Source organism: Ptychodera flava, chromosome 21 (genome assembly GCF_041260155.1).
Source record: "Ptychodera flava strain L36383 chromosome 21, AS_Pfla_20210202, whole genome shotgun sequence".
Classification (NCBI taxonomy): Eukaryota; Metazoa; Hemichordata; class Enteropneusta; family Ptychoderidae; genus Ptychodera; species Ptychodera flava.
In genome coordinates this window covers 28616082-28635685 of record NC_091948.1, presented here as the reverse complement: position 1 = coordinate 28635685, position 19604 = coordinate 28616082, and the positions used below count along the sequence as shown (strand labels likewise).

Sequence of the window (19604 nt, the reverse complement as noted above, 5' to 3'; positions counted from 1 at the left end):
ACTGTAAGGTCTGGTTGGAACCATCAAAGGGATGCCATTACTACTCCAAAACACTTTAAAATGGCTTGTCAGTCTTTGACAATCATTTTGATGGCTTAATATTTGTTTCATTCTCACTTTATGATCCTAATGACATGAAAATTAAAGCACATGCTGTTTTCTCATTGTGGAAAATGCTGCATATGAGTCCTACATATAACACTTGACACTTAAAACCTGTGCTTGTCTTGTGACTTCCTCTTCAGTTTGGGTCAGCTGTAGCAACACTGATGCTTTCTGTTGTACTGCGTCTAAATTATCAACTTCTACGTTCTCTATGTCCAGGATCATTTCTTCACGAAGCTTTGCCTAAATTGAACGCAAACAAAGTATGATGAAGTGGCCCACATACACTCTACATTAATTGATCGCATTAATGGGGGGTATCATTACTATCTATACATGCTGTATGAAGCCAAAGTCTTTAAAATTATCTAATTCACTTGGGCAGGGAACATCATGAATTTTATCATAATTGGATCATAACAGTGTTTTTGTTTCACAAAGTGTTAATACTACAAAGCTGATAGAAGGGTCAAGTCTTTGGATAACTCACTGTACATCATTTGACATTGTGTATTATGCACATAGAAACAAAGCTTGTAAGTTGTCATCAATAACAATAATATTTAAATGGAGACTAGCAAGTGGGGGACTTCATTGACAATAGTGTACCGGTACATCAGAACATATTAGGCTAGGCAGGCTCTGAAATTATAGTCATTTTGGTACCAAATGCGGACTTTGTTTAATTCAAAAGAACATAAAGCATGTAAGCTTGAAGTAATATTATGAAGCCATGGCAATGAAAAACTTGGGTGGCTTTGAGTAGAGCAAAGAGTGTTGTATCCGAAACGGAATCTAATGCATAAAATAATAAGGGGTCAAGCTCCATCCTACCTTGCATCAAAGTTTATTACAAGACAATATGTACACAATCATAACACACGCTCTGGCAAGAACTGAGTTTTTATCCCAGGAGGAGCTAAATTATTTCAAACAAGTTTTCAGTACTCAGCTTCACAGTTATGGAATTGTCTTCCACGTAGTAAAGGAATATTGATTCCAATTACAATTTTAAAATAAAGCTAAAACGGCATTTGCAAGATTCTTATGTTGATCGTATCAGGAGAGATTTCATTAATCTTTGTTGTGATTTTCAGAAGGTTTTAGTACGTTTTACTTATCTTTTGAAAGTGCTTGTTTTACTGTTGTCGGATTTCTCACTTAGTATTTTGTTTTCATTCTTTTGTTAGTCTTTTGTCAATATGGACCACAGTGGAAATAAGTCTTTAAACTTTTCTGTGTAATCCATGCACAATTTTGTTCATTTTATGGTGTCTTATGTATCATTTTGTGCAAAATATATAGATAAAAAAATAAACAAAATAAAAACCATATATGAAACACTAACTCCATTGTACACATATTATTTCACACATTACATTCTCACATCCTTGAACGTTAGCATAAATCATGTGAAGTTGCTCCAACTACTTTGTTGTCAGAAAGAAAATGTTGCTTGTTTAACAAGTCATTGACAATGACAGAGTCCCTGCTTGTGATTGGGAATTTTTCAGTGGAAGTAACTGACCTAAAGTCAATATGATGCACATGAAAAAAGAAATGAGGGTACAAAAGACCTGTCTGTAACTGATACCCATATTGGACTGTATTGTAAAAAAGTAGACATTATTATGAATGGCAAAGGGTTATGTACTTTTACCAAGCTAGAGAGAATAAGATATGTCATGTACTGCCTCTTGAAATGTCGAAATTCAACTAATCTGCAAGAAACTAGCTGGTCCGAGCCTGTCTGAGTGACGGCTCATGGACATGAAAAATCAGAATGCCAGATATGAACCAAAAATGACCCATAGGGTATGTTCAAAACAGAAGAGATTACACAGTGGTTTCAATCAGATTCGAACTCACAACGTACGGTACCCAGTCACCTAGTGGAGAAGCCACAGACAAAACCGCTTGTCCAAATCCCCAATCTCAAGAAAGATTGGTTAATATAACCGAACTAAATTGTTACATTTTTCTGACTGCAACCCCTCTACACGCTGTAGGGTTCGTGAAGCACTCACGCTTGTATGCTCACTACCACACATCACACGGGTAATTTAGCTATTGATACTGCCAAATTCCTTTCTTGGCTGTGAAATCTTTGTATGATCAACATCTGCAGCAAGTGCATGTAGTCATACACGATAAAGATTGCTTCTGTACCAATATACATGTAAGTGATTTGGGTCTGTCAAAAGCTAGAAATCAGTGTGATAAAGCAATGTTGACAAAATATCTTTTGAATACCATCAAAACTTGAAATACAAACCTTTCTTGATTTTCTCGTCACAGAAAGCTCTTCCCTTTGATGGGTATCAGTGTGTGAGTCTTCCTTGTTCAAGATGGATGTTGCAGAAGTAATAAGTTGAGTTGCTCCCTGGAGATCAGATGCTAACAACTGTTTTAGTTCAGAATCTGTGCCAGATGCTAAGTCAGACAATTCCATAAAAATATTTTCTTGATCTTCTGTCTCTGGCTCAATAACCTGAACACAGAAAGCAAGTCATGGTCAATATAAAATCCCCACAAATTCTTGCGTCTCTTGATTTAACCCAAATCAATTACAGTAGCGTGTGAGGCAGATTAAGTGTAATCTGACATGTTTTTAACACAGACTGATATATTTTGTGAATTTGCCACACTGCTTCTTTCTGGCTACTTGATAACTATCAGCTATCAGCTGCCAAGGGGAGCATAAGCAAGACTTAGTATGATTTGTGCCTGGGGGAGTCAGGCCCTGGGGGACAGGTGAAGTGTACGAGCCCAGGAGGTAAAGGTGGGGAGTATGAGGTGAGCATGACAGGTAACTCTGGGCCAGGGGGTCAATAAGCAAGAATGATTTGTGCCTGGGGGAGTCAGGCCCTGGGGGACAGGTGAACTGTACGAGCCCAGGAGGTAAAGGTGGGGAGTATGAGGTGAGCATGACAGGTAACTCTGGGCCAGGGGATCAATAAGCAAGTATGATTTGTGCCTGGGGAGTCAGGCCCTGGGGGACAGGTGAACTGTACGAGCCCAGGAGGTAAAGGTGGGGAGCATGAGGTGAGCATGACAGGTAACTCTGGGCCAGGGGGTCAATAAGCAAGAATGATTTGTGCCTGGGGAGTCGGATCCTGAGGGACAGGTGAACTGTACAAGCCCAGGAGGTAATGGTGAGGAGCATGAGGTGAGCATGACAGGTAACTCTGGCCCTCTGGGGATCATGAGCAAGTATGATTCGTGCCTGGGGGAGTCGGGTCCTGGGGGACAGGTACGAGCCAAGGGTATAAAGCTTGTTGTGCCAATGTGACCAAGACGTGGCAAATATGAACTCAGATATTTTCTGACAGGGTGAATTTTTCACAATTTTAACTCAGTGAAATAAACTACAATATGCAGTTACCACTACAACGTTATGGATTTTTTGGAAATAATGAATATTGTTTTGTGCTATTCAATTAAGTTCAGACATACAAAAAATAGGTGAGATATAAAAAATGGCTTAATCTGTTGAGATTTGAGAGCATTTGTAGAGAAATTATTTGTACACATTGCAAAACTTTCTAGCCTTTCAAAGTGCTCATCCACATACCATTAAATCTCCTGTGTAAGAAGTAGTGTCCAGAGTCTTGTTTGATCAAAAATGAAATGTTTCAAATATACATGTACTCTATGTGCAAAAGGTGTGCAGGCAATGCCCTAGAATCAATGAAGCCTGAAACAAAGGCTTGGCGACACTTAGTGTTGTGTGCAATAGGAGGAAGATTAAAAGATAATGCATATCAAGATGTCTATGTCAGTATGTGTAAGTGGCTCAAGGGTAGCTGCATCCTGCAAGGGGGGTTAGCTCTGTGAACTCACAAACTGTGTTATCACGCAAATCTTTTTTATGTGCATTACTGCATGGCACTTACTTGCACATCAATAGATGTTTCAATGCTGGCTCCAAGGGCATCTGCCACTTTAACCTTGATTTTTACCATATAGTTCCTACCTTCAGCTCCAGCAGGGAGAATGAAGTCATTTAATATGTTGTCCGGACCATGGTAAAGTAAGCCACCAGGACCTGAAAAAAAGAAGAGGATGAAAGTCTATTTTTCCATGTGGGCCAAATTGCCCGTTTATTTCATTAGACAATAAAGACTCTTTTCAAGAAGTAAGGTGGTCGGGGCTGCAACGGTTCAATAGGTCACAAGTTCAACGCTGACACAAAAATTACAGAATTTGTAAGATAGCTTCCGACATTAAATTGTTTTTGGGGCCAATGATCATAAAAGCTGACGTAAAAGAAACATAATTCCTTGGTTTAGCATCAGGGGTAAGACTCAAAGTTGTTTTGCATGCATCAAAATCACAGTAGGGATTCTACTGAGCAAAAAATAACCAATTCAAACTAAAACCATAGCAGAAGAGACAGAATGACAATATACAGATACGGCACATATTCATGTGCAGTTTTAAATGTGATTTGATTGCTCAAATGTGACACAAATTACTGCAACCACAAAAAACAAAAAATCATAATTAGTACTCTGATAGACGAATATCGACTACTCTGAATGCTTAAAAGGTGTAAAGTTAAGTTTATCTGTATTCATGTGTAGATTTGCATAACATCTGTGTCAAAGGTAGGCTGGTACTGAGCAATACTCAGCCGGATTCCGGCGGTCTGATCGGCTGGAACTGGAGTTTCTATTCTTAACAAGAAGACCTGCAAGCTGTGTGATATTTTTGAGCTTACACAAATTTCAAACTCCAGCTCAAGAGCTCAAGACACCCTAATGTTGAACAAGTCTATCAGATGGCTTAAGATTGATTTTGATTTTTAAATTTTAGTCTGTTGCAGCTTAACGAACCCACAAATGTATATATAAGCATATAACTGGAAGCAACAATGACAATGTAACAACAACATAACTTTAAAAAAATTCTTTTTGAGTGTTTTTTCAAGTAAGATCCTGCAAGTTTGATGTGTAATTGCGATATAGATGTTGCACATTACGGCATTGTATCTGTGGAATCAACTGTGCACACACATGCGTTCTGAAACATTCTGTTTAGAGTTTGTGTTGAGGCTGGGCTCCTGAACCCTCGTTCCAACATCAGTCCTAAATAATGACATTGTCCACTTGTATGTTACTAAGCATATTATAATGAGGTTATAAACGGTGCATAGGGGTATTTAGTTTCGGATATTATGGCCTCTGGTTGAAAGGTAGCACATGATTAGTTCCTGCCGAATATGTGAATTTCCACCCCAGAGGTCTTATATCTGCAACCAATACCCTCACTTGCCGTTTATAAGCTCTAAATAAGTAACAGAATTTTCCTGAAATTAATTTTGCATTTTAATAAGGAGTTTCATTTTGAGGAAGGGAAAGGGAGGTTTGATACCATATACTATGATTCGCGGAGGGAGATGCGCGGCGCCAATGTCCGAGTGCATCCTTTGCGGTATTTTCGTAATAACCTTATTATCATACATCTTACATTCCTGATCGGGGCATCAAAATGTCGGAGTAGTGACCGTTTTTGTGCAATGTCAACAATTTTTCTTCCGATTTTATCGCGCCAGTGTGGAACCCTACCTCGGACGCGCTTCTGCAAGTTTTGGAGTGTGTGCACTACACACATACGAACGTACAGAGCGCGCACGAGACTTGTTCTGGCACTCGTCCAAGGGGTCCCTTGAAACCGTTCTACAGTGAACGCGCAGATACAGCCACAGGGAATGGGGCGCCTTGAAACCGTACGTGTTGCGGAACGGGCACGAGTTCCGTACTGCTTTTTTAGCGCACGCTAAATTCTATTGTTCTCGATGGTAGATGTATAATAATGGTAACTACTGTACCAGATGTTTCAAAGTGCATCAGCCTTAATGAGCAATGATCCCTTAAAATGACCTTTTCTGTTTCCTGTTCCTTGTTTGGAAGTGTCAAGTTCAGATATGCAATTAACACTCTGGATGTTGGTTAAAAGGTAAGAAAGAATGGTGTATCAGATGTGCTGTTTAAAGTTAATATTATACTCTTGGCAGATAATGGAGACTGGGCTGAAGGTAAAAAACTGGCTTGTTTGTGCTAATAGATAAACTTTATATTGGAAACCTGAACAACCAAATGGCAACAAAATGAATAAATGCGTCACTAGTTTGGTCAATCCTGTGGACACAATGATGCAATTGCAATATGACTATGAGTGTCTATGTATCCCCCATGCTTGGAATGTTTCTTTCATTAGACTTTATATAAACTTCCTAGTACACATACCTGAAGTTTGTGAATGTTTTGCATCACTGTGCCGTGGCTCTCTGCCAGTTATAGCGTAGAATTTGTATGTCAAGGGTATATTGGCATCGGTAAAGCCTTGGCATACAATGGTGAATTTAGTAGTAAGTACTGTACCGACTGAAGGAGTTATCTCACAGCTACCAAGTGATGGGGGAGAGTTTGTTGTAAAGCTGTACTCAGCAAATGAACCATCTCCATTCCTATTAGTAACTGCAAAAAAAAAGGCAAAAACATTCATTAATATCAGAGGGGACCATACAGTTCTACAGAATTAAGGAACTTCAGTCAAAAATGATTCAGAAGCCAGATGTAAATTGAATGTGTTCTCATGATTTTGAGGAATGGTAGGGTAGAGTAACCTTTGCTCTACAAACCTAGGCGACCAGATATGAACTGAAAATGCTCTCGCATTCCAGTGTACCGGTATATTGCAGTTGTCTTTTCATTGAAAGCTTCACGGCAAGTTTACAACTTCGCTGAAATTGTTATAAAATGTTAACATGTGATCAGCATGATGTTTCGTTTGGTATCAGTGATGGCAAGTTCATTGATGCTAGTCAGTAACATATGCTGTTCCCAGGTAATTTGTCATTAGTGTACACATTCTGCTCTCCATTGAATTGCACTACATCACTCCATTGAATTGCACTACATCTTCACTTATTGTCAGGAATGTCAATGGAGCTATTTGATTCTTGAGGCGACCAGATATGAAATGTGGAAATCAGTAGTCTCTAGACTCTGTCACTTTGCTTTCCACTCTCATTACTTTGCAACTCAGTGGTAAGACCTCACTCCCCACTGCTTGTGGGGCCAGCCTTTACCTTGATTAGTTTGCATTATTTTGCAAAGCGATGAGGTCTGAAAGGCAGGGCAAAATGTTCCTCTGCAAATTTTAAAGTTTTGGAATTTTAAATCACGACAATGCTGATATCTAAAAATACCATCAAGGACAGTGTGCTCATATTTGGTTTGAATTGGTCCATCAAGAAATATTCAAACCAGAAAAAAAGAATGACAAAAGTAAATAAGGTCTGAAACTTTAGGTACTGGAGGTCAACTTTAGCAACAGGCTTAGCAGAGGAATGTTTCAACACAGTCCTTCATGGTTTCAGCAGGTCTGCCAATATGTATCAGTTCATGAACAATGACAGGAAATGACTCAAGGTCAGTGGAGTAGGCTATTTCAGTCACTATACCACCACTCCTACATATAATAGGTACACTGCATTCAAATAGGTCATAGCTATGTCATAGAATCTCTGACTCAGATGTGAAGGCCGTGCCGTTTCAGTTAATGCCGCCACTCCCGCACATTTGCAGGATTTCCCCCTTTTTCTTACCTCATTTGCATATTTTTGACACTGACATGATCATTTGAACAAAGTCACATCTCGCAACCCTGGGTCTACCTGTACATCAAATACTAAATATGGTAGGCGAGGCGGTTTAGGAGCTTTTGCCTCGGACGGACATACATCTGCACATACATACATACATACATACAGACATACAGATGCCACCGACTCACCATATAAGCTCTTTTTGGTATTTATACACATACCAAATACGAGTTTAGAACATAGACAGAATTGTGTAAACATTGAAATTTCAGAGAATTACTGCGTTCAGACCTGGCAAAATTAGAAATGTTTCTGTGACACTATTTGTGATTTGCAAACACAGGGGATTAATAGTTTGAGTCCGCTTGAGTCCACAACACACAAAATTTAGTTTTGATGTTTTTGCTGGCTTGATGTGCCCTCTTGAGTTCAAAAGGTGTATATGGCCATTGCATAAGTACAGCACTGTAACAAGATGGCTGACATGAACAATGTCGACATTGTACTGCCTGTTATTGTCAACAACTTCTTTGTACTTCATGACAGTTTCAGTGCCTTTTTTTTGCAGTGGCACTGATCAGCTGTTCTGTTTAAACCCTTTTGTAAAGCCTTTCAGTAAACGAGGCTGTTAACTAAAGGTTCTGTTCAGCATTCTCTGTATACTTTCGTTAGCCCAGACTGACATTAGCACTGCAATCACAGTCCCTCTATCCACCGGTCTGGAAACGTGGCAGCAGTTTCTTTGTGACACTCTGTGATATGAACAAACACACGATTCACACCTTAAACAAAGGACACTGACAATGTTCAACTGGCCGTTATATCAATGTCACTACCCCACAATCCTATGACAGCCGCAATGTGATTGTTCAAAAACATGACGTTTGTGGGTTGTTATTTTCAGAATATCACAAAACATTACAACTTGTTCCCTTTAGAAACACTAGACAATTTATTTTTTCATTAAATTGGTAACTTTGCCCCTCTAGATAAAGCTTGAAAGGGATACACATTATGGTTGCATTTCAATCACAAATTAAAAGACAAAATGGCGACGCACTGTTCGCAAGTGTCATAGACTGTTGCCCGAAATCAAGAAAACAGGCAAAATCAGCCGAATATTAACATCGACAGCTGAGTAGTTCATTACCAAACTTGTTATTGTGTTGACATAATAGCATTTTGTAAAAGGTATTTACTGTGCCTCTAAGTGCGAGCGTACGTATCGAGAGTTCGCCATATTGACGCTTCATGGGAAAATATGCGAATAAAATCTACGTGCATTTCTGCAGTTGTCATTCCCATTCTGCTCAGTTAACAGACATGATTTCACAGAATATTACACAGAAAACATATTTAGATCATATTTGGAGACACTGAATACTAGCATTGCAAGAGAAAGGGACGACAAATTTTCCGGTGTGATTCCAGCCGTTGCTTGTGCTACATCAACACACTCGCAGCGATCAACCCAAGAAATTATCGCACACTACACTGACACTATCATCATTTATGATGGGAGAAGGATTACGAAAAACACACACAGGTTTCAGGATATGATAATTTCTGTCTTCTTGTCGTAGATAGACGCAGAGAACACTTAATAGAGGCAAAAACAGCGAAAATTCGAGAAAAGCGTACACACAATCGGGGACTGTGGCATGCAGGACAAACCCAAGCTACGCATTATCTCGTGACTGCCCCTCGTATCGCGGTTCGGCTGTGCGGTCTAGGTGATTGACACCTTTTACAATAGGCGTTTCCAGACCGGTGGATATAGAGGGACTGTGGCACAATGTTAATGATCTCATCGTCAGCACAATTATTACGACCAGATTGAGTGCTCTGTTTGGCAGCAATGACGTAAGGAAATTTAATGTTGATTGTTGTGTTACAAATACCTGTCAAGTGAGGGCATTTAAGACGGCTCTGAAGCAGCAGTCTGTTCAAACAGCGAGTTGAGTTATTCCCTACACCAGCTCAGGTAAGGCCGGCTAAATTCAAATTTGAAACATTTAAGAAGCACTCGGGAGCATCCACACTTAACTTTTTACGCCAGTATTGGACCAGACCTGTTTCAGAGGCGTTTTAATGGCCTGTGTGTGAAGGGCACTTATAGTCTCTGTTCAGAACAAGCAACCTAGCGGCCGATATAGCTACGCTGTGTTTATGTAGAGAATAACTATTTTTGACACATGTTGATGAAGAAGGTGGAAATTAAATCTTTGATAGCTCAATGCAGTGGCCTGAAAAAAGTGGCTAAAATAGCTGCAAAAATAAACAATTGAAGATTTCATCATACTTTGCATATATCACATCAGATCATCCCTAAGAACATGTCAACCAAAGCTACATGTATCTGATGAGTAGTTTTTTGGGAAAAAAAGTTTCTGACCAAAAATGGCAACAATTGCCCCAAAAAATAAATATTGCAGATTTCATCATAATTTCAAAAGATCAAATTGAGTTCATCTATAGAAACCTGTATACCAAATTTCAAAGCTGCTGGACTAGTATTTTTTGAGAAACACATTTTTTAACCAAAAATGGAAAAAAATTGACCCAAAAATTCAAAATTGCTGATTTCATCATAATTTCAATAAATATCATTAAGGTGATCTGTAGGAACCTGTATATCAAATTGCAAAGCAATCAGATGAGTAGTTTTGGAAATACACATTTTTTGACCAAAAGTGGCAAAAAATGCCCCAAAAATACAAAATTGCAGATTTCAGCATAATTTCAATAAATATTATTTTGTTCATCTGTAGGAACCTGTATACCAAGTTTCAAAGCTATCAGATCAGTACTTTTGGAAATACACATTTTTTGACCAAAAATGGCAAAAATTGCCCCAAAAATACAAAATTAAAGATTTCATCAGAAATTTAATATATATTACTTAGTTCATCTATAGAAACCTGTATACCAAATTTCAAAACTATCAGACCAGTACCTTTAGAGAAATACATTTTTTGACCAAAAATGGCAAAAATTGCCTTAAAAATGCAAATTTGCATATTTCTGCACAATTTGAACAAATCTGAAATAGATCATCCCTAGGGACATATGTACGAAATATCAAAGCTATCTGACTGGTTCTTTTGAAATGAAGATTTTTAAAGATTTTTTTACCAAAAATGACAAAAATTGCCTTAAAAATACAAATATGCAAATTTCACCACGATTTGAACAAATCTAACTGAAGTCACCCTAAGTAAACTGCACATTAAATTTCAAAGCAATCGGACAAGCAGTTTCAGAGAAGAAGATTTTTTTACCAAAAACACCAAAAAATACCCCAAAAATACAAATATGCAAATTTCACCCGATTTGAACAAACTTAAGTGAGGTCACCCCAAGTGAGCTGCATATAAAATTTCAAAGCAATTGGACTTGCGGTTTCAGAGGAGAAGGCAATTGTTGACGGACGACAGACGACGACAGACGACGACGGAAAATCAACCAATTTGATAAGCTCCGCGTCGCTGACAGCGGAGCTAATAAGCAGAATCAACAGCTTGTATGGTTATTTGTGACAGTGTTTCATTCAAGTCTGTTAACAAAGCAATTATAAACAGTAATATCTTGAACAGCTTACCGTTTAGTCCGATGGAATAATGTTCTTGTTCAGTGGATGAAAACACTCCTGCTTTTATTGACAAATAAGCCTTGAATCTGCCAGTAGTGGTTTCACTGTCCCAATCAAGATTCTGTTTTGTGTTACCCTCATTAGTCTTCAGGTACCACCTGTACTTAGGCCTCAACTTGCGAGCACAATCACGGCATTTTCCATTTAAAATCAGCCTTTGTGATGGATTCAACTCCAAATTGCAGTTCTTCAAGCATCTAATATAGCAATTATATGTTGTTATGTAGGTCATTCCCCCCACACTCATCATGACCTGAGTTCAATTAGTCTAGAACATTCTCAAGGTCACTGCCCTTGATGACCTCACAACCTTGAATTCAATTAGTCATGTTTGGAATGTTCTGGAAAGTTGATTAGTTGTGTAAGGGAGATAATTTTAGAACAGTAATTAGCATGTCAATAAAAGTTCTAGATTGTTCTTATATGCCTTTATAAAAGGGACGTGCTCAGCTTCCAGTCAGACTTTTGGGATCGTGTCTCTTGTGTGTTACTAAACTCCAGCAGTAGTCATTCTCAAGACTTTTCAAGACCTTCACTGTCAACGCTGGATTTATACTGTGGACTTTGTGCAGCTTCAAGCCTGCAAGCCAAAGGACTGTTCATTCATCCGACTGACTGTTACAACTCTGAGACTGGAGCTTTGCCGTCCCAGCTGAGATAAGTAGTCTGTACACTTTTAAAGCTTGTACTCTATCCCTGACTTAGCAATTAGTTTTATTTTCGTAATAAATTTTGTTTAAACGTTAACTGCTGAGTTCACCCTTTTGTTCGTTTTCTCTGCACGTAACAAAATTGGGGGCTTGTCCGGGGTACGAATATTTTGAGCCGTTTGACAACATTTTGACAGCCTTTTCAAAACTACTATATACTGTGAACTCAGCGAAATTCAATCATGGCGGAATTAAAGCCAGACGAATTTATGGATGACCTTGATCAGGACACATTTAATTCCCTCAGAAAAGACAACCTCATAACACTGGCCAATTTCCTTAAAGTAGATGTCAAAAGATCTATGCGCAAGCGAGAAATTCAATTCAAGATTGCAAAACATTTAGTTAATTCTGGCCATTTTGAAGAGTCTGCCTAAAAGATTATGAGCCTGAGTCTTCCTTCGAACTCAAAAAATTAGAATTAGAAATTCAGGCAGATTTGGAGCTTAAAAAATTGGCATTAGAAAAAGAAAAAATACAAATGCAATTACAAATGAAAGAAAAAGAATTGCAAATGGAGGAAAGACAGAAAGAAAAAGAAAGGCAGGAAAGATTAGAAATGGAAGAAAGACAGAAAGAGAGGGAATTGAAATGAAAGAAAAAGAATTGCAAATGGAAGAAAGACAAAGGGAGAAAGAAAGAGAGGAAAAAGAAAAGGAAAGAGAATTAGCTGAACACCGACTGCAGTTAGAAATGAGACGTTTAGAGCTTGGAAAGTCAGGAAAATTCTTCCCTTCAGACAATTTTGACATCACTAAGCATTTCAGGTTAGTTCCCCCTTTCCAAGAAAAGGATGTTGATAAATATTTTCTCCATTTTGAGAAATTGCTCAGAGTCTGAATTGGCCTAAGGAGTCCTGGTCTATGCTTTTGCAGAGTGCTTTGGTGGGTAAAGCCAGAGAAATTTACATTCAGTTGTCAGTAGAGCAGGCTTCAGATTATGATTCTGTGAAGGAATTAATTCTCAAGGGTTATGAGTTGGTGCCTGAAGCTTACCGTCAGAAATTTAGGGATTGTGAGAAGGTGAAAGATCAAACTTACGTTGAATTTGCTCGAACAAAAGAACAACTGTTTGACCGTTGGTGCTCTTCGGAAAAGGTCAGTCAGAATTATGACAAATTACGACAACTTGTTTTGATTGAGGAATTTAAAAGGTGCATCCGGAGTGACATCAAGACGTTTATCAATGAACAAAAGGCAGATACATTAGAGGTTGCTGCACGTTTGGCCGATGATTATTCATTGACCCACAAATCTTCATTTCTCAGCAAACCATCCCAGTCCTTTTCCTACAGAAACAATGCAGGTAAATTTAACTCCTCCTTTTCATCCAAGAATTTTTCAAAGGAGAGTAGGAAATCAAATGACAACAGTTCACAAAATTCAAGTAACACTTCCACATCATCATCGATCCCAAGTCTCAATCTCCTTCTGACAAACAGTTCGGTACACTTTCTTGTAATTATTGCAAGAAAGACGGCCATTTAATGTCAGAGTGTTTCAAATTGAAAAGAAAACGTGAAGGTCAAAGTGGTCAAAGTGGATCTAAGCCACCGGCTTTATTTCTTCATCAACTCAATTAGAGTCTAATAATGTGTGCAACACATTTTCTGAGGTTAAACCCTCTCATCCCCAATTAATGAGGTCAAGGTCAATTCTTCTCAAGATAGCATTATGGGTATTTTCGAACCATTTATTCATGATGGTTTTATATCACTTTCTAGTGATTTCTCTTCCGCTACCCCTGTCAAAATTTTAAGAGATACCGGGGCTTCCCAGTCTCTTTTGTTGGCAGATACCCTACCGTTTTCTGAAAAGTCATTTTCAGGTTCTAAAGTTCTTATTAAGGGGGTAGATTGCAATGACTTTATTCCTGTTCCTCTCCATAATGTCTATTTGTCTTCGGACTTTGTTTCTGGACCTGTGGCTTTAGGTATTAGGCCTTTTTTGCCTTTTGAAGGGATTCACCTTCTTCTTGGAAACGACCTTGCTGGGGACAAGGTCATTACTAATCCACTTGTGACTGATAATCCTAGTTTAGATCAAAATCCAGAGCCAATAGAGGAAGACATTCCCGGCCTTTTTCCTTCATGTGCCATTACTCGAGCCATGTCAAAGAAAACTTCTGAGAATCAAAATACTCTCAAAAATAATGTCACAGATGTTGACTTAAATGACACCTTTCTCAGTCAGGTGTTTGACACGGAGCATTCCGTTATCCCTCGTGGATTTGAAACTTCCAGTAAAACTTCTGCTGACCAAAGTCAGACATTTTCTAGATCAAATCTCATTGCAGAACAACACAAAGACCCAGATATTTTGTCTTTGTTTGACAGGGTAGATGATGAAGGTAAAACTTCAGATAGCTCTGTTTCCTATTATACAAAATCTGGTATTCTCATGCGTAAATGGAGACCTCCAGACGTTTTGGTTGATGACGACTGGGCTATAAAACATCAAATTGTGGTTCCAAAGCCCTATCGTGCTGGAATATTGCGCCTGGCCCATGAAACGCCCTGGGCTGGTCATTTGGGAGTAAGGAAAACTTATCATAAAATTCTCAGTCACTTTTATTGGCCTAATCTCAGGCAGGATGTAACACATTTCTGTAAAACTTGTCACACATGTCAGATGGTAGGAAAGCCGAATCAGACCATTCCAAAGGCCCCTTTACAGCCAATTCCTGCATTTCAAGAACCATTTAGTAGGATTCTAATAGACTGTGTTGGGCCCTTACCAAAAACAAGATCAGGAAATGAGTACATGCTGACAATAATGTGTACATCAACCCGGTTCCCAGAAGCCATACCACTGAGAAATATAAAGACAAAGACTATAGTGAGAGCTTTAGTCAAATTTTTCACTTTATTTGGCCTCCCTAAACGTGTCCAGTCCGATCAAGGCTCCAACTTTATGTCTGGTATTTTTCAACAAGTAATGGATCAGCTAGGCATTAAACAGTATAGGTCATCCGCCTATCATCCAGAAAGTCAGGGTGCTCTTGAGCGATTTCATCAAACTTTGAAAAACATGATTAGGACCTACTGTTTTGACACAGAGAAGCAGTGGGATGAAGGAATTCATTTTCTGCTCTTTGCTGTTAGAGAGTCAATTCAAGAGTCTCTTGGTTTTAGCCCATTTGAGCTTGTATTTGGACATACAGTCCGTGGCCCACTTAAGCTCGTTAAAGAGAAATTCCTATCAGACGATGATGATTGTCTGAATATTTTGCAATATGTGTCAGATTTTCGTACGAAACTCTCTAAAGCATGTGAATTAGCCAGAGAAAATCTTGAGTCATCTCAGCAGTCAATGAAAATCAAATATGATAAAAGCACCTCAAAACGGAAGTTTGAACCAGGTCAAAAAGTTCTTGTTCTACTTCCGGTTCCTGGCAAACCACTCCATGCTCGTTACTTTGGGCCATACCTAATTGATAGGAAATTAAGTGATTTAAATTGCATCATAATAACACCTGAAAGGCGAAAACAAAAACAGCTATGTCACATAAATATGCTTAAGCCATATTTGGATAGGGATAATCCTACTATAACTCAGCCTGTCAGTGCAGTCAGTTCAAACCATTATGAAGATAGTGATACTGAAACTGACTTGAGTGAAAATACTCTAAACTCAAAGCTGGGCTCGGTCAAGCTTCAGAACTCAGAAATCCTGGAGAAGCTGGAGTCTACAAAGTTGGCACACCTCCAGCCAGAACAACAACAACAGGTGAAAGAACTGCTCCACGAATATGAACATTTGTTCCAAGATATTCCAACGAAGACAAACATCACCTACCACAACGAAGATGTCTGCGACAGTAATCCAATGGAACAACATCCAGACGGACTGAATCCTGCAAAAGCCAAATATCTCCAGGAGGAAGCCAAGTATTTGCCGAACAATGACTTTATCGATCTCAATAAAAATAACCGGACTTTGCCATGCATACTTTATGCCAAATTTAGTGCCATTTCAAGTTTTCCAATACCAAATTGCAAGAGGATAGTCATGGGACAGATCATCCTGTTTACTATTTTTCACGCAAATTTAACAAGTCCCAGAGAAACTACTCTACAATTGAAAAAGAGTGTTTATCTTTGATATTAGCTTTACAGCATTTTGAAGTTTATGTTACTTCTTCAAATCAGCCAATAGTGGTTTATATTGATCACAACCCTCTTGTTTTTCTGCAGAAATTCAAAGGCAAAAATCAGAGATTGCTAAGATGGAGTTTAATGTTACAGGAGTTTAATCTTGACATTAGACATATCAAAGGCAGAGACAATTTAATTGCAGACTGTCTCTCTCGTATTTAGAGTTTATTGTTGTTCACTTTCAAGAAATTTTATTGTTGTTCACTTTCAAGAAACTTTACTTTAGAGTAAAACAAAATTTGAGTACTTAAATCCTTTTCAAGATTACATTTGTAAAAGAAAGATTTTTCTTTGAAAAATTTTCTTTTTTTTTGAAGAGGGGGTGTGTTATGTAGGTCATTCCCCCCACACTCATCATGACCTGAGTTCAATTAGTCTAGAACATTCTCAAGGTCACTGCCCTTGATGACCTCACAACCTTGAATTCAATTAGTCATGTTTGGAATGTTCTGGAAAGTTGATTAGTTGTGTAAGGGAGATAATTTTAGAACAGTAATTAGCATGTCAATAAAAGTTCTAGATTGTTCTTATATGCCTTTATAAAAGGGACGTGCTCAGCTTCCAGTCAGACTTTTGGGATCGTGTCTCTTGTGTGTTACTAAACTCCAGCAGTAGTCATTCTCAAGACTTTTCAAGACCTTCACTGTCAACGCTGGATTTATACTGTGGACTTTGTGCAGCTTCAAGCCTGCAAGCCAAAGGACTGTTCATTCATCCGACTGACTGTTACAACTCTGAGACTGGAGCTTTGCCGTCCCAGCTGAGATAAGTAGTCTGTACACTTTTAAAGCTTGTACTCTATCCCTGACTTAGCAATTAGTTTTATTTCGTAATAAATTTTGTTTAAACGTTAACTGCTGAGTTCACCCTTTTGTTCGTTTTCTCTGCACGTAACAATGTGCAATTTAAATAGCATTGTGTTTGGAAAAATTTACATTTTTAATTTTCAAGATTTCAACACTAAGTAATAAATAAATTTCCACAAAAGCTCAAAGGATTTTTAAATCTCAAGTTTTTGAAAAGAAATTGACTGGTACAATCGTCAGATTGTGAAAATCCCAATGAATAATCTATGAAGGATCAAATTCATCTGAATAAACAACAAAAGTTGGATGCCCTTCAGAGGGTGCAATGAATTTTCCTCCCTTCAGATATGCAGGCCGGCAAAATCAGCAATTTATGGATGATATTTCAGGGTGACCATTTTGCTGCCAGGCCAAGTACTGTCCCTGTTCATATTCAAAGTTGGGATGGCAAACCCATCTTTTAAATTTATTTACATGGCAGATCATGAATAAAACTAAACTGTTCTCCTCAAAACAAATTCATGATGTTATATACAAATAGGGTCCCTGCAGTGTATCATTGTCACTGTCGAGGAAGGTATGAAATGATTTAATTTACGTTGCATACCTAAAGATTGGGCAATGCTCTGAAAGTTGATTATACTGATGACAGGTCAAACTTTTAGGAAGTGCCAATTTAACACTTTTATTCATCGGTTATCTAGCAAATGCACCCAACAAATGATTGTGAATATATTGTGCCAAAGGCCCACTAGAAGCAAAGTTGACATTTGTATGAAAGACTATACTTCATGGGTCTAACTAGTGAATAATCGCAATCATACCCATCCATAATCCGATAACACTAGATCAAAATTCGTAATACAATAGTTATAAACATAGGCACAAAACAGCACAGAACAGACTATAAATTACCGGTACACACAACAAATTCATAAAAGATAAGATATATGGACCTCTGTATTTGCTCAAGGTGAATTGTACATGACCTGTGACTGCTGACTGATTTATGCAAATGAGGCATGACCCAAAGGGACTGTGGACAGTTTTTATAGCTCCTGTAATATTTAAGATAATCAAGATAATAAGTGTGGCTGATTTATCAATTTAAGGGAATATTGATGAACAATCAAAGATATGAGATGAGTGGTTTCAATGTAAAAAAAAGGAAAAAATTACCCAAAATGCAAATATGCAAATTCCGGCATGACATGACCAAACTTGACTTAGGTCACCCCTGGCAACCTGCGATATCAAATTTCAAACCAATCAGACCTGGTATTTAGAGAAGAAAACTTTTTGACCAAAGTTGGAAACATAGCCACAAAAATACAAATACGCAAATTCTGGCATGATTTGAAAAGACCTTACTGAAGTCAATCCAAGGAACCTAAACACAAAGTTTCAAAGCAATCGGACGAGTTTTTTCAGAGATCTGAAGATTTTTTGCCAAAAACAGAAAAAAATTGCTCAGAAAATACAAATACACAAATTCCAGGATGATTTGAACAAAAGTATGGTCACCCTTACCAACCTAATAAGGTCTGAATTTTGAAAGAAATCATGACAAGCTATTTTAGAGAATTTTTTGACAAAAAAACACACCCTGGAAAAAAGCACCCCCCCAAAAAAATATGCAAATTTCACTACAATTTAATAATCAAACCTGCCACAGGTCATCCCTACCAACCGGCATTGCAAATTTCAAATGAATTAGACAAGCTATTTCAGAGAAGAATACTTTTTGACCAAAAGTAGACAAAATAGCCTCAAAATAAGAATACCGCTATGCAAATTCCATCATGATTTTAACAAAGCTTTAATACTGAAGTAAATCCACGGAAGCTCCTAACAAAGTTTCAAAGCAAGCAGACAAGTGGTTTCAGACAAGGTATTATGACCAAAACAACAGGAAAAATTGCCCAAAAATACAAAAATTCCACACTAATTTGGACAAAAAATTAAATGGTTACTCAAGCAACCTATATACCAAATTTCAAAGCTATCTGACAAGCAATTTCAGTGAAGATTTTTTACCAAAAATGTGCAATAGAACTACCGATAGTAGTTTCTGAGAAGACGATAAATGTTGACAGACGATGGACAACAGATGAAGACAGACAATCCACCTATCTGATCAGCCCTGCGTCATTTACAGCGGAGCCAGAAAAGAAAAGCCAAATTGCTGAAGCACTAGCAATTACTTATGACTGGTGATAATTTGAAGACACTATCAATACATTGGTGGGACAATTATGGAAAGTACAAAGTTTTAAACTTTAAGATGTGTACCACAATTTACATTGCATTCATTGGACTTGTAATTATTATCTTAACCATAAGTATCAGGAAATGATATACAGTGTCTATAATTGATCAAGTTAATCTTTGTCTCAACATCAATACAATTGAAAGATTCAAGTTATTCTGTATTTTGGTATGTTTGGTATTTGCTTTTTTGAAATAAATTACCCTTTGTTTGGCTTACATTGTTGTGGCGTACTCACAAACAGAATTTAATGTACACTTAGATCTGCACGGCACTTCAAGTTGATTCACT

At 38.0% G+C, this 19604-nt stretch overlaps 1 protein-coding gene across 9 annotated transcripts in view; it reads right to left on the bottom strand.

Annotated features, from left to right (window-relative positions):
* The window catches only part of LOC139121920 (polycystin family receptor for egg jelly-like), a 302374-nt gene that overhangs the window by 39087 nt on the left and 243683 nt on the right, over positions 1-19604 (bottom strand). For all 9 annotated transcript variants that reach the window (XM_070687234.1, XM_070687236.1, XM_070687233.1 and 6 more), the window contains 5 exons: positions 11322-11569; positions 6357-6587; positions 4002-4153; positions 2381-2596; positions 217-348 (listed from right to left, as the gene is read on the bottom strand). In XM_070687234.1, the coding sequence (XP_070543335.1) occupies positions 217-348; positions 2381-2596; positions 4002-4153; positions 6357-6587; positions 11322-11569 (979 nt within the window). The remainder of the gene's footprint in view (positions 1-216; positions 349-2380; positions 2597-4001; positions 4154-6356; positions 6588-11321; positions 11570-19604) is intronic.